The following is a 16691-nucleotide window of genomic DNA, read 5'->3' on the forward strand; positions in this document are numbered from 1 at the left end:
GCAAGTTTCAGTGCTGTAAAGTGGCAGTGTAGACAGTGCACCAGCGCTGGGAGCCATGCTCCCAGCACTGGTAGTCACTCCCCTTGTGGGGGTGGTTTTTTTACAGCTGGTGCGCTTTAACATTGCTAGTGAAGACATACCCTTAGGTTAGATGTTAGGAGGAAAAGCTTTAACTATGTAGCTCTGCTCTGGATTAGGTTTCCAAGGGAGATTGTGGAATCTCCATCTTTAGAAGTTTTTAAGAGCACGTTGGACAAACATCTGCCAGGGATGGTCTAGGTTTACTTGGTCCTGCCTCAGCAAAGGGGTTTGGACTTGGTGACTTCTCAAGGTCCCTTCCAGCCCTACATTTCTGTGAGTCTCTGATCCATCACCTGTTTTCAGATCTTGTCTAAAAACAGATGTTTTCTCCTTTCTGCATAACCATTCATTTCTCTCCTCTCTCTTCTATTTTTTATTTTCAATTTAATGTATTGTGTTCCTCTAAAATGTTTTGAAATACAGCTTGTTTAAAAAAGGCTATACAAAATAAAGTACATCACATTGTCCTGCATATCAACTAGATAAAAATCTATTGATGAACAGGAATGAAACAGAGAGTAATCCATTAATGGTAAGAACTCCAATGGGGAACAGTATCAAATAAGCTATCACAGTAGAGGGGTAAGTATCGGGAGCCTTGTTAGTTAATATTTTCATTAATAATGTAGAGAAAGCATACGCAATCAGCCATGATCACATAAGCTCACAATAAGTAAATATTCCTTTATTAGAATAGCAGATTCATAAATATAGCTTTTACTCAAAACATGTATATTTATTTAATTCTAATCTGTTTACTACATACCTTGCACTAAGATCCACAGGACTTTATTATGATGAAAACAACAAACACTATTTGTTGTGTTAATATTTTTTTCATTTAGAATAAAAATGTATTAAAAAATTAATCACAGTACCATTATAGGAGGAGCTCAAAAACACAGGACAGAATATAGCTGCAAATGGACCTGGAGAGATCAGAAGAGCGAGTTGATTATAACAAGATGAGATTCATTACTAATAAAGTTAAATCTCATACCTACAGATAGGAATGGAGAGAGACAGCTATCTGGAAGGCAACAAGTGTGAGAAAGACCTAGTTGTAATAGCAGACACTAAACTAAATATGAACTTGCAAGGCAATACCTGTGCCAAAAATGCTAGTGCTATTCTTTGGGGTGTATATATAGGAAGGTTGTATGTAAAGCTAGGGAGATAACATTTTCATAACACTTCTGCAACAGGAGCTGGAATATTGCATGCAGTTCTGTTTCCTGCAGATTAGTAAGTATGCTAAATACAAAGAAGGGAAACAAATATGATGCAAGAATTGGAGGAAAATATATATGAGGAAATATTTGGGGAGCTAACTGTGTATAATTTAGAAAAGAGAAGACAAGAAAGGGACTTAAATACAGTCTGTAAGTACCCACAAGATAATTTAAATGAAAGAAAGTAAGTATTCATATTCTCAAAAGATATTAGGACAAGGAGCAAGGGCACAGTAAGGAAAGGAATGTTTATGCTAGATATTAGATAAAAATTCCTAACTTTGTAAGAGCAGTTGGACTGTGGACTAGATTGAGGAAGGTGTTCAATATTAGATATAGGCAAATCAGCCATTATTTAGACCTGGATGATGTACATATTCAGGATTACTAATATTTAGATGATATTCACACATCCATCTACATGAATATCATTAGATATGAAAAATGTTCTAGTACATCCTCTTGCCCTCCCTGATTACAGCACGTTAAGATCTTGGGGTTAAGGAAGACATCCCACTGCATGTAGCATTGGGAAATGGAGAAGGGGCTCTGCCAGGAGGTCAGAAAGACAAGAGGAGAAAGAGCAGCAATCAGTTCCACTTTGGAAAGAAGAAATAGACATTGTGCAGCTAAGAAAATTTTAAAGAGTTAACACCTTCTTTTTAGGCATATGTCACTGATGATCTGGATAAAGGGGGGCTGATTCTTTACTACATTGCATTTGTGTAATCATTTACATGTAATTTGCTCCAGTTTTACACATTTCACAGCACAGGTGTAAACACTAAAGAGCAGGGCAATAGAATTTAGAATTTAATTGAAATTTAAAATTGAGACATACTCAAATAACAATAAGCTACACCAGACACAAATGAGGCTCATGTTGATAACTTGTCAGGAGCCCAAGGGCAGCACGCAATTTGCATAAAATGGAGCTTATTATAGCTGCCCTCCTCTTTAATACGTGACCCACAGAGATTAGAGGTCCGAGCATACAGTTCTGCATCTTGAGCTGACAGCCCGGATTTGAGCAGCATCATGTTCTGTGACCTATAGCAACTGTGGGCTGCTCCTCTGCCTTATAGATGAGAAAAGACATTTGCCACGGTGTAATTCCCCTTGAGCTGCATTTGAGATGTGGACACATTGTCTCCCCTCCTACCCACTGTTCTATTGGAACAGCGTCTATGTACGGCAGCTCAGAAACTACTCAAATAGCACCCAGGAGCAGAGAGAAGCTCTGAAACATATATTTCAGTAAAATAAAAGATGTAATTATTATTTTGTGGTTGTTTATACGTTCGTACAGTTATCTTGATCTTGATATTAGTCTTACTCTATATAGGTCAATGTGTAGTGTGAAATAGCATATACAGTGGGTTTACAGTGGGATAGTTTTCATTCATACATGAAGTAATGTCTAAGATATAAGATCATTCTTTTTATTTAGTGGGGTGTGTGTCTTTGAGTAATCTATGTATTCTAAAATGGAGAATGGCTAAGATTAAAATAATCCCTTGAGAAGCCACTTTCAGTAAGTGGCATATTTATATAACAGAAACAATAGCAAATATACTTCAGTTAATGTCTTGCATTCAATATGGCACTCAGTGGCTATATAATTTTATCACTCTGTTCCAAATGTCCTGTCCCTTGGATGTTTTACTGAGAAGATAAAAGGAAGATAGTGTTTTTTCAAATTCCTCATTGGCCTTTAACAAAAACCTGTTTTTTAGTTAGCAGTAACTGAAAGATTGCAAATAATTTAATTGTGGTCTTTTAAAACCTGTATTAACTAAGACAGACATGAATGACAGCAGAAAGAGAAAACTACATTCTATTTATAAACAGTACATTAACATACTACATGTTTTCTCTGAAGGAAGTAGAAATTCGAAACAAGGACCTGGAAGGACAGCTGTCTGATCTAGAGCAACGTCTGGAGAAAAGTCAGAATGAGCAAGAAGCTTTTCGCAATAACTTGAAGACACTTTTAGAAATTCTTGATGGAAAAATCTTTGAACTAACAGAATTACGAGATAACCTGGCCAAGCTAATAGAATGCAGCTAAAGAAATGGGATTTCAGTGCCAATCATCTTAAAGATGCACTGTCTCTCTTCATAGGACTATGTTGGGCTCTGCATCAAAGTTGCACAAAATTAGAAAAATGCTCCTCCAAGAGGGCCTATTTTAAATTTGAACAGTATATTTCAATGTAAAATTTAGAATTCATCTTGTAGCTAGTTAAAAAAGAAAACACTTGAATTACAAATTACCTCCATGTATATTATTGGCCATAAATAACTTGAAGAAAGATATTAACAGTAATTAAATGCAATGATTTTCTAATTATTAGCCAGTGGAAGAATTAGCAGTGTCCCAGGTCACATCCCCTTTTTGTGTTAGACATAATGTAGATTATCTGCTTTTTTATTTAATTAAGATATCTAATTGATGTGTTTTGTGCAAAAACTTAGTGATGACAGCCCTGTCTTTTGTTGTGATCTTAATAATTTCTCAGGATATTTTGCACTGTTGAGAAACAGTGCCATTACCAATTAATTCTTGCCAGGAGTGAGAGAGAATTGCATCTTTAATTGAAACATAGTTAATAGAACTGCTTGTATAGAGTTCTTCCTTTTTTTTATACTGGAAGATACTGTATTTCTTTATGAAGTTCACTCTGGTGTTCTATAATATTGTCCAGTGTATGGTTTACTTTCCATATTAATTCCATGTATTTACAATGAGATACTGTCTCCCATTTTATTACACATTTTGAAGCCAACCAATGAAGGCAGGTGAGTTCCTCAGAAAAAAAGTATTTTTAAATTTAAAATTTGACATTCACAGCTAAATATAGATAGCCAGTCATTTATTGTCTGGCCATATTAAACATCAAATATAATTAGAATGTGCAGTTACTTGAAGATGTTTTATTAGCCTATTTTGCAAGAAATGTTTTCTGAATGATCAGTGCATTTCAGTTTTGTGTGATAATGGCTAGTGGAGAACACTGTTTATTGATCATGTTAAGGAGATGGCGCTATTACAAGGGGATTATCTTTACGTTGAACTTGCCCAGCCAAGAGAAATGTTTTTAGAAGCTGTGTAGTCATAGCAAATTGAAATGGAGACATGTTTTCTCTGTATAGTTCTTCACACCACATCTTTATCAAAACCACACCAGGCAATATTCTGAACTGTTACATAGTTGTTTAAAAAGAGGAACTGAATTCACTTATCCTCAGTGAATGGGTTTTAAAGTTGTTTTGATGTAATTTTAACAGACTTTTGGCAAACATGCATTTCGCTATATAATATATTTATTTTAAGAAAAGTCATTGAAAGGTAAGCCAAGTGTCATATGTTTGCTTATTGAATGGGAAGTGCATCAAAGTATGTTGTTGCCATAAATTGCCTGCAATGTTGGAGAGGGTTTTTTTTTTTAAATGTATGAATGAGTATCAGACTCAAGAGTCTCAAGATGCACTGAGTTTTTGTTTGCGCCCAAAATTAATTTGAATGTTAAATACAAAATCCAGATGATTACTAAATTTGTATAACAGACAATTTTCTCCACTTTTACAGAGTGATATTCAAAACTAGAAAACGTAGGTCTGGTTTGTGTGTGTGTGTACCGTATATATAATACACACATTCTAATTTACATTGGAAAGAGAGAAAATACCTGGTTTGTTTATAAAATATCATTTTTTCTTTACAAGTGATTTATCAGGTTCCCCTGACAAGTCAGGAGAACAGTTTAGATCAAATACTAAACCATCATGTATTATACTGTATGTACTGTACACACCATTTACATTTCCTCCATATTTTTAGGGTATTTTCTCACCTATTTTATTTATTAAGAGGGGGAAAAGCTTAGTTCAGCGTGCATGTGGTTGAAAGCTTTCTGTGGTGAGTTACATATTTTTTATGTGGTGGATGTTAAATGATGATGATATGGGTAACTTCATCAGGTGAGCAGAAATCACCAGATTTTAATTTACATGAAGATATTTGGGGCTGATTCTCTTGTGATTTACACCAGTGATTACACACACAAGAATCTGCAATGATGTCAGTGGAGTTACACTGGTTAAAACTGGTTTATGTGCCAGGAGAATCAAGCCCATTAAAACTGGATGGGCTTAATTAGGAGGAAGTAAAAGGAAAAACAATAGCAAGTTGATAGGATAATAAATGTGATATTATTTAAAATTATATTATCTGAACTTTTAAAAATATCATTTAAATGTGGGAAAATAGCTTACAAAAATATTTCCACTTAAATTTTTTGTATATGTGTGTTACATGAGTATTTTTATGTATACATACATACACATATGTATATATAGTACATGGGAAAAATTTAGATGTGCACATTTTTAATATTTTCCTAGTGAAATGAAATTTAAAATTGGAAAATAATATTTGAAATTTTCTTTTCTCATAAAGTAGAGATGCTTGATTTCATTTTTTAAAATAATTCAATCTACTGAGGGCTGCACCTTTGAATTCCCAAGTAGTTGTCAAACATGGATATGGGATAAGGTGGACATAAGTGCACATATAAATAAAATCTTATTGTTAAGAGTATTTTAAATGTTCATTTTCAGTAGGTGAGTGTGTAGAAATTGTAATCTAAAGTTCATAATTAGGTGGTTATACCTACTGTAGCCTCTCCACTTCTGTATTAAGATATTTGAAACATTAATTTTTCCCCAGCGACAGGTATTATACATTGTATCCAGGGGCAGCTCTAGGCACCAGCAAAGCAAGCACGTGCTTGGGGCAGCCCATTTGCAGGGGCGGCAGGGATCCAGCATGGGAGCTGAGAACCAACAAGGGGCCCTGGGAGCTGTAGTTCCTTGGTTAGCTCCCTGCCTATAGAGCCAGCCCTGGAGCAGGGAAAGAACTACATTTCCCAGCATTCCCTTGGCCACTACCAACAGGAAAGAGGGGGAGGGAGTGAGGAAGCTGAGACCTCATTCTACAGCCTGCTTTGAATGGAGAGCTGCACTGGGAAGGGTAGGGATACCATATTTTAACATTCAAAAAATAGGACACTCCACGGGGAGGGACGGTAGCCCCACCCTGCCCCCATCCACTCCCTCCGACTGCCCCCCACAGACACCCCAACCCATCCAACTCCCCTGCTCCCTGTTCCTTGATCACCTCCCCAGGACCCCTGCCCCAACTGCCCCCCAGATCCCACCCCCTATGTAAGCCCCACTGGTCCTTGTCCCCTGATTGCCCCCTCCTGAGACCCCCACCCCCTATCTAAGCCTCCCTTCTCCTTGTCCCCAACTGCCCCCTCCTGAGACACCCCCCCCAAGTTCCCCACTAGGACTCCACCCCCTACCTGTCTCCTGACAAACCCCTGGGACTCCCATGCCTATCCAACTGCTGCCTGTCCCCTGAGTGCCCCCCCGAACCTCTGACCCATCTACCCCCCCCTCTCCCTGCCCCTGACTGCCCACCCTGAACCTCCGCCCCATCCAACCCCCCCCACTCCCTGTCCCTTGACTGCCCCCCCGGAACTCCCTACCCCTTTTCCAACCTCCTAGCCCCCTTACCATGCCACTCAGACCAGTGTGTCTGGCTTCACGCAGTGCCAGTCACGCTGCTGCATACATGCTGCCGTGCTCCCCTGCGGAGCCACAGCCCCCTCCCCCCAGCACCTGCCTTCCAGATTTGATCACCTCAAAATTCAGGAGTACTCAAGCTCAGTTACTTCATTTCTCCCAAATCAAATATACTGAACCACTGTAACTTGCTGTAGAAAAAGTAGGATAAAATTGAGCAAGAAATGCTTCCCAGTGGTTATTCGGACTGGAATTGTTATTTTCAGCACCCATTGCCTTTTTTGTTTGTTTGTTTGTTTAAAAGGAATACAGTGATATCGCATTGGGAAATTCCCCATAAAAAGAAAGAGTGGAACAAAAGAATAATAAAGGCACCTCAACTTTCCCTCATTTATGGAGGACAGTCTTATAATATGCATCCAGATATCCTCCAATCACACAAGCTGAAAATTGTTCCACTTTACTGCAGTTCTGTAACCATATGGGAACCAATTCTGTCTGTGTGCTGTGCACATCCAAAATTCCTGCTGAATGACCTGCCCTGGGAGCGAGTTACCAGTGACCCAGGGCTGCAGCGGAAGGAGGGTGCAGGTGGTGGGGGAAGAGCCCAGGGCTGGGGCGGCAGGAGGTGTGTGTGTGGGGGCAATGGTAGGGAGTTAGGGGGGAGCCGAGGGCTGGGACGGCAGGGGGTGCAGGTGGGGGGGGTGAGAGCCCCGGGCATGGGGGTGCGGGTGGGGGGGGTGCGGCGAGGAGCCCAGGGCTGGGACGGGGGAGGGAGGCAGCCAAAATTTTTTTTGCTTGGGGCAGCAAAAAACCTAGAGCCGGCCCTGATTGTATTTTACTTTAGATAAAACTGGGAATGCCAGAAAACAACGTTGGGTACTGTAGCCTGAAAATGTGAAGCATCTACACAGGCGAGGAGAGCAATCACATTGTTGTGTATAACTTGTTATATGACAACTATGGAGTCTTGTAAAAAAAAAAAAATCATGAAAAAAAAACCCCAACAAGAAAAAGGAAAAAAACCACAAAAATATAATTTTTATTTTGAAAAACACTTGCTGTTCTCTGGAGAATGTACTTTTTCTCTTTATTTTTTTCTTAAAACTTTTTCAAGTATTAAAAAGTGTGCAAGTGATGGCAGCAGTTACCTTAATCCTTCAGGTGCTACTGGATTTTGCATTGGCGTGTCATGTTGTGAAATCCTGACTTTGACATAAAAGGTTTTATAAGTACATCCTCGTCTGGAAAGTTAGTTTTTGGAGTGTCTCTCTCGTAATCTGTATGCCGGAATGATCCCGAAGTTGTATTCTTCTATACAGACGTATTAAAATCTGTCAGCAGTAATATAGGCCATGATTTCCTGCTCTCAGCAAACTTCCAAGAAAACTGGAAAGGAAAACAAAATAATTCATCAGCAGTGGACTTTACATGGTACTGGGAAGGATATGGAATAATTAATTGTTATAAAATCTCAAAGAAGAGCACATTTCAGGTAAGAAGTAGTTTAGCGTAGTGAATACACAGATATAATTGAAACTGAATGTAAGGAAGTGGTGGCTGTGACTAATATTGTGATGGTGGCATTTGGAGAAGATAATTCCTTTTTAATTAAGTAAATTTTTAATAAAAGAGAATGGAGAAGAATGCATCAATTGAGGAAAAATATGTTTGAATATCCTCCTTCAGTTGCCAGCCGTGGAAAGTTTTCTTTTTCTATGTCTTTTCCTTCTCTAGCCTATCAATTAAGGGTTAAATCCAGGTTTAATTCGAGTAAATGGGTGAACCTCAGTTGGTTCCATCCTCATGTTCTCTGTTTCTGTGCTGAAAAGGCTATTGAACAATGTCCTGTATGCATCGTATTCTTTGAGGGAGATAGTTACAGAGTCATATGCAAAATCTGCATCAGGCTGTTGTCACAAATTCAGGGTGGGAGGCAAAGGAGAAAAAGCTGCAATCCTTCCTTGTCATTCTCTATCTTGCAGAGTCTGGCCCATTAGCGTTAAGAATATATTGATGGCTTTACTTTACCTTAGAATAAGGCCAAATGTAAATCTGATTAGAGTACAGCTCTGAACATTGAGGAGTAATTTTAAAAAAGTCAAGCCCACTTGGGCCAGAGGTGTGTGCACTGTCAGTAACTGACTATGCCAATTAGACACACAATTATGCACTCATTTTCTCTAAACAAGGCCCTGGATTGTGCAAAGCAATGTCCTGATTGGTTGGTTGAGCTTTTTCTTACGATAATACATCCGTGCACCAACTCTCAATGATACAAAGCTAGGACTTTATCGCTGAATAATATTTTTAAAATTCCTAGTCCTGCTTAATGAAACGAACCTCTGGATTTACCCAATTTACATCAGAGTTTAATTTGACCCACTATGTTAAATATAAGATAGTGAGTACAGTCTGTGGGCTAGATCTTGGATCCTAGTTCAGCTACTTTCCACTGTTCTGGCAGTGTAAAGGAACTGGAAAGCTGGCCTAATAGTCTATATGGGGATTCCACATGTGTAGGGCAATCCATAGGTGGAATAGGGGTTCCTGTGCTCCCCACTTTGCTCATGTCTTGGCATAAAGCAAAGGAGACTTGGGGAACCAATATGTCCTAGCTGCCAGAATGACCCTTTGGGGTATGGGCAGCCAGCCCTGGGATTAGGAGAGCATATATGTGATTTAAAGCCACATTTGCAGCTCATGGTCCAATCTTGAATAAAGGTGAGCTTGGGTAGACCACTATATCTGGATCTTGATGTTATTTTAGATCATTTAGTTTGTGGACATGGAAAAAAGCACAGGTTTAAAACATATTTTAGAATGTAAAAAAATCCTGAAAGCTTTCTCCTCAAGAATCTGTCACATGACACAGTTTAGAAATTGTCAAAGTTTCATAGCTTTCCAGGCAGGACATACAACTCCTGAAGTAGGGATCTGCAACAGCAGGTTCATGAAGAAGGCACCGCTTCCAAATTCCTTATGCCACTCTAACTTCGGGTGCATCCAACCTAGCTGGAGAAACTCACTGTGCCAGGAGGAAGAGTCACACAGCCAGGGATCCCGAGAGCAGTATCAAACATACGTCAGTATGGAATGTATTTTATAAATCCATTGAGAACCCTGGTACTTGCAAACCCCATTTTCTCATGGCCTTCTGCCTCCACAAATCCAGAAAGTATTTTTGTGGTGGTCTTGCCATTCATAGTCTCTAAATACTCTCTGCTATTTTGGTGTCACAGCAGCTGTAGGCCACCCGTGTCTCACACCTTTACACTATCAGCATGACAGAAGATTGCTCTTTAATTGATTAATTTTTTCCCTTCCCTTTCATTTTTGAGTAGTTTAGGATGATCCACTGGCAGAAACTTCCTCCAGTTGTTTATTCATGATTTCCAATACCTGTTAAGCACTGCTTCCACTAGGCACAAAACGATAGACCAACAGCCTAAATATTTTAGTGGAAAAGAACTTGCACTTCGGTGAATGTGGAAATTTATGATGAGGAACAAATTCTTCCTGTAGGTCAGGTAACACCAGCCTCCTCAGAAGCTAATGCAGAGGTTCCAGAACCTTCACAAATGAAGGATGCGCCGAGATGTTGAGAGAAGAAATAGAACCACAATTAACAGGTAAGATTAAAAAAAATCTAGTATTAACAAAGTATCTGTCACCAGATGGGAAACCAAATTTTCCTCTATAAGATTTAGGGCCATTTAGAGGTTAATGTGCTAATTTTTTTTTAAAAATTCTCAGACTATTAATTGATATTCATCCCCTGATAAGAGAAATCTCTTGGAGGGAAAAATTCTCCTGATATCCCTGCCTAGTAAGAGGATATTATATCCTCCAACCAGCAGATGTAGATGCAAAGAAACCAAGCTCCACCCCTGCCACAAACACACACCACATCCATCCCCTATGCAGGTCTGGCTGTCTGGATATGCTGTCCTTTTCTTGTCTCCAGCAGCTGCTCTTCTGGGTTGCCCCTCTAAAACTTTCGTTTTGTATTACTTTTTTTGTAGGCATCCGTTTCTAGTTCTAAGTTATCTCCCCAGAGAAGGTTTTTTTTTTGTATACTTCAGTCCCCTCATTTTGCTCTAGTGTGGTTTGTATATACATATACATGCAGCCACAGAAAAAAATTGAGAGAGACCAGGAGGGAGAATTTTGTTCAGCAGCGCTAAAAGGGAGAAGCTGAATTGACAGCCAGGAGTCAAGGTAGGCAAATTTCTCTTCCCAAGGCATATTTTATCGCACCCTTTAAAAAGAAATAACCACAGACTTCTGTGTTCTATCATTTCTGCATCACAATATTACATTAAATGTCTTAAAATTTTACTTTATCTCCCTTGTATTTGTTTTTTCTATGCCCTTTTCAGTCTATTTTACCCTCAGAGAGGATCGATTTATATCACTGATTTTAATCATGATTTAAATAATTGATTTGAATCTTGTTTTGCATTTTTAATTTTAGTTATTTTCCCAAAGAGAAGTTGATTCCCATTGGTAGGTAACCAGTAAAACATGTTGATTTGCAACTGAATATACATTCACACTAAAATTGGAGGGGCTTTTACTAACTAGGAGGATATAGTGTGTCTATATACAATGTAAGCAGTTATAGGGTTTAATTTATATTTATTCAGATTCTTAATTTTTACATGTTTATTGTTAGGAAAAATGGTGAATAATGCATTTATTTACCAGCTGATCATGTTTTACTCATGATTTGTGTATTTGGATGAAAATTAGAATTCAATTAAAATTTTCATAAAATCTTTAAAAAAAAGAAAAGTACCTTGAATTTGATAAATAAGAAAAACAGTTTATCCAAACATGTTTTGCATTGAAACTAACTTATTACCTCACCTATGTTGTTTAATATCTTTTATTGGATCAACTTCTGTTGGTGGAAGGGACAAGCTTTTGAGGTACACAGACATGCAGAGCTCGGTGTAGCTCAAAAGCTTGTCCCTTCCACCAACAGAAGTTGGTCTAATAAAAGATATTACGTCACCCATCTTGTTACTGTTGTATCCTGTGACAAACACGGCTAAGACACTGCAAACAATTACTAAACAAGGAAAGTATTATGCGTGTCCTTCAAGATTTTAGAACTAGCAGCTCTCATGGTCTCACAGCTAGTTGTTGTTGATAGATTGCGAGAAGAAAACAAATTTTCCTGCTTTTTCAGTTCCCAGTAAGTTTATTAACTTTGACTGAACTAGTTAAGTAAACTCAATGAAGAAAATATTCTTCCTGCACCTTTACAAGAGGCTATTGCTGTCAAAAGCTTGTTTAGCAGTTCAGCAGACTCTGCTTCCAGGTGATTAGTCAGTAACTTCCACCAGTTCAGTAGCTTGACTGTCTTGAAAACTTTGGCACCAAACATATAACACTTGAATGGTATTATTTATTTAATTTAAATTATTTTAAAAATTATAGTAAGTTTAGGCTTCAAAATAGGTTGCCATAATTTCCAATTTAATAGGTTTGGGGTTTTTTAACTGACTTTTATCAATGCAGCCTTCGGTATGTTTCTGTATTGTGTGATAATTGTTCGTTTCTTCCTTTTCTTCCCCTTCATCTTTCTTTCCTTTTGTTCTGTCTCTCCTTCTTTCAAGTTTTCGCACTCTCCCTCTCTTCTCCTTTGCACTCTTTGGTGTTCCCTGATTCTAATTTCTGTACTCTCCCCTTTCATTTTCTTTCTCATATACAGGTTCACTCCCCTCCCCTTACCAAACACTCTCCCACTCCGGCTTTTTGCCTCCTTGCTTTCCTCTTCACTTTCTCCTTCTGGACCTCTCCCTAGGCTCACCCTCTTCGCTCCCCCACCAATTCCCCCATAGTGTCATTCCCGAGGCTCTTCTTACCCACCCTCATACTCTCCCTTCCCCAGGCTGTCTTAATCCTTTTCTCCTCTCTACCTCCTGATGTTTCCAGTCACCTCCTTCTTCTAGTGCTGTCCTCTTAGGATAGAGGACTAGGGAACGGCAGACCTGGCTCATTTTTTACTTAGCAGGCAAAGTTGGGAAGAACATCACCACTATGAGAAAATGTTAGTGAGAACATGCCCCCACCCTGATTGCATTTATGGCTCCATGAGCGGGTCCATGTGTCCTACTGCCGTTAGAGGTAGGCATCAGTGTGGTGAGTGAAGAAATGCTGGTTTAAGGTAACTCCTGGGTTAGTCTTTTGATAGCCTGATGGATAGTCTAGCCTCGTGGATAGACAGAGGTGATTGGAAAAGAGAATTTTCATTCCATGGAAAATTTTTAACATTTGTTTTTGTTCCAAATTGGAACAAAAAGTCAAAACTTAAAAAAAAAAAAAAATCAAGTCAGGAAGTCAAATCGTTCTGAAGATTATATTTATAGATTACATTTGTTTCAAAGTTAGTATTCTATCAAGTAAAATGTTGACATTAAACTAGTCAAAGCTATTTGTTTACTTTTCTGTTGAAAGTTTCATTAAAATTGAAATGATCCCATGAAGTGTTTTGATTTCTACAAAATTATTTTCTAGTGGAAATCTTTTGTCAAAAAGTTTGATCTATGCTAGTCGCGGACTCAGTGATAGATATAAGAACATCTGGCCTCATCAACTTCCGTTACTCTTGCATTGCTGTTGTTGGCTATGAGTGTATGAGGGCAGCACCTAGGGAATCCTAAACTCCCAAAGTTTTTAATATCACCGAGTCCCAGAGCAGTGGTTAATGTCCTCTCTGACATTATCAGTCCAGGGTCTGAGTCTCATTCAGCAGTTAGATTACTTACAGTGTGTAAAAAAAATTATATTGATCCTGAAACTGATGTTTGACCTTGTTGGGATTCCTGGAATGAGCCAGGAAGCCCAGAGGGGAGTTGAGCACAGGCTAACACAGACCGCCATGGCAGGAAAGGAATATTTTATTCTAGCTACATCATGAGTGGGTTAGAGAGCAGGTAGGTGGAACTGCTGGAGCAGTGCAGACAATAGTATCAAAGGTGTGGAGGAGAGTATTAGCAGTTGGGATGGAAATGGTGGTGCGGAATTGGACAAGTTATAGAAAATGTGACAGGATTCAATGAAAATCTAGGTGTGAGTGGAGGACAGGAAGACATCTGCAGTCCTCCACTGTAGAAAGGTGGATAGAATTGTGACTGAAGCAGGGCTACTCACTTGCTGAGCAGAGAAACAAGTGTATTGTAAGCAGAAAGCTGAAGCTTTAGTGGACAGGAACTGCAGAGCAACCACACGATCAGTTGAAATGTTAGCAGTTTTTGTGTATGGAAGTGTCCTAAAAAATTCTGTTTCCCAGAGACTCTCCTTTTGCTGTGGCAGTAGGTGTAACAGAATAGGTTTTCTCCAAGATGAGTAACGGGAAAAGGAACCGAGTGGTTTAGTTTTGCATAAAACTTCTTTCCCATTCCTACTTCCTTCCCTTCTTTTATTTTCTGCTGGGAAGGTGGCTAACCTACATCCCCCTTTGGTGGAGATGACAGCCTGATGTAATGCTTTATTCCTATAGGATTGGGAAGAAGAGGACTGTGACAAAGGGCTTTCTAGTGAGTAATTATCCTTTTATCTAGCATCTCTCTATTACCAAATGTGACTAAGATCACCACTGTCCTAATCATTTCATTTCTTAGTGTGCTTGTTGATTTAGTCATTAGTTCACACAATCTAACTTGCAAGGAGTAGCTCAGTTCCTAGGGTGCAGTGGTTCTGTTGTACACATTAAAAATACACTGTTGAGATAAGGCCATATCAATTAAGGTGACAGTGTGCACAGAGGAGCTGCTCATCCACTCAAGCCTATTCCAGAAGAGAGACCCTGCAATCTCTACACATGCTGCTTTCAACTGCTGATTCATCACATGGAATGACCTGAAAAGTCAGTAGAACCTAAGGAGTAAGTACAAAACACCAGGAAAGAGTAAGTACATTGCTGCACAAGTCAGGGACAAGCATGTAGAGATGTATCCTAAGGTTAAAAGAGTGATCCAGATGGAGATCAGTCACAAAAAATGATAGAGATGATTGCATCTGTTGAGTAAATCCCAGGCACAATCCACAGTACCAGACATGCCCTCCAAAATCTCAGTGTAAACTGAGCTAATTTAATATGAAAGTTGAGGAACTCAAGAATACCATATTTTTACAAAGACACTTTGCAAAGTATAACTGCACCTCCAATGTAACTTACTGCACCTATTTTTTAAGTGGGAATAATTGAGCAATCTTTGTGGTGCTTCCAACAACAATCTGCTATGCATTTTGCAAATATAAAAAGGCAGAGACCCTACCCCCACAAGCTAACAATTTAATAGCAGATTCCTGCTATTGGGTGTAGGATCCTAAATATCAAAACAGAAGTATAATGGAAAATGGCTCAATATATAAGTAAATGGAATATGGCCATATTCAGTAATGTAGTAATTTAATATTTTTGTAAAATAGATACATAGAAATTATCTTTGTCCATTTTGTGGAGGTACTTAAATCAGCCAGTTGGCACAAAAGGTAATAATTTCTCTGGAAATTTAACCCCTGGTACCTATTTCTGGGTTCCTAGCTAAAAAAACTACACACAGTCTCCCCTTCCCTTCCCCCAGAAAACAAATGGTTGTTTTGAAAAGATTCACCCATAAGAGCATTTTGTACATACAGTACTATAGGAGCTGGTAACCAGCCCTATAATTTGGCTGCCTGACTCTTTCCATTTTAAGATACCTAAATATTCACACCACCGTTGCTTTCAAAATTGGGCAGGGAGAAGATCCTTAGGCCTTTTCTTTGTCCCATGAAATTCTGTTCAGGTTTGGGTGACACAAACTGTTAGACATCACCTTCTCCATCTGGCACTTGCATTGTCAGCAAAATTTTGAATCATGCCAAAACCACAAATTTCATTCTAATGTAAGCACAAACAAAAACATCAACAAGACATGCTGCACTGGAAATTAGGCATGGATACTGTGGCTGAAATATGATCAGACAATCATAACATATATACAAAAGAAGATGGAATTGTTGCCGGCACAGAGGGGTTCGTTGCCCGGTGTGCTTCGCGCCAATGAACACACCAGGGTGGAGAAGCAGACAAAATTTATTCAAGAGCTCTGAACAGGCACTAGGAGACCAGCATGTCTCAAATCAAGCGCACTGAGACAAGCAGTTTTTCCTTTTTATTCTTTTTTCTCCCTCCCCTACCTCCCCCCCTTCCTCCCTCTGCAGTAGTTACATTAAACGACCTTGGCTGTGCAGCTTGTTCGTACTGTTCCTTTCTGCAAGTAATCTTGTCCTTCAGCTAGAAGCATGTAGGTTTCCCTTATCACTACCGCTTCCCAGCTGCTGGCCTGTGAGGTTAGTAAAGTTTAACATGCAGGCTTTGGTTCACTTTGGCCTAGTGCGGGGGGGCTTCATCGACTTTTGTGGCCTTCCAACCCCACTTCCCCCCAAGTTACCTAGGGTGATGCCTAGTGACACCAACAGAATGGGGATTTCCTAACATTTGAGTGCTTGACCTTGCAACCGGTATAACACCCTTTTAATAATAATATAAGGGAATAACAGACACTAGAGATAGGTAGGCAGTCTACTAATTTGGGAGGAATCCATACTCATATAATACAGACTTATCTGGTCTCTTAATTGTTTCTGGAAGATTGCCTTTGCTTATTGGAATATGTACAATAGAAATCACAATAACTCATTTTTGTATTTTAGTCTATTTTAATTCTAACTCAGGTCTTTTTAAACCAAGTAATTGCAGCTGGAGGCTTGTTCTGGTTCCACAAT

The 16691-nt window shown here is 39.0% G+C and overlaps 1 protein-coding gene across 2 annotated transcripts in view; it reads left to right on the forward strand.

The window, feature by feature from the left end:
- HOMER1 (homer scaffold protein 1) overlaps nt 1-5881 on the forward strand; it is a 144083-nt gene extending 138202 nt beyond the window's left edge. For both annotated transcript variants that reach the window (XM_065550054.1, XM_005286435.5), the window contains exon 9: nt 3196-5881. In XM_065550054.1, the coding sequence (XP_065406126.1) occupies nt 3196-3384 (189 nt within the window). In that variant the 3' untranslated portion in view covers nt 3385-5881. The remainder of the gene's footprint in view (nt 1-3195) is intronic.
- Nucleotides 5882-16691: the final 10810 nt, after the last annotated feature.

The sequence above is a fragment of the Chrysemys picta genome, chromosome 6 (assembly GCF_011386835.1).
Source record: "Chrysemys picta bellii isolate R12L10 chromosome 6, ASM1138683v2, whole genome shotgun sequence".
In the NCBI taxonomy this organism is placed as follows: domain Eukaryota; kingdom Metazoa; phylum Chordata; order Testudines; family Emydidae; genus Chrysemys; species Chrysemys picta.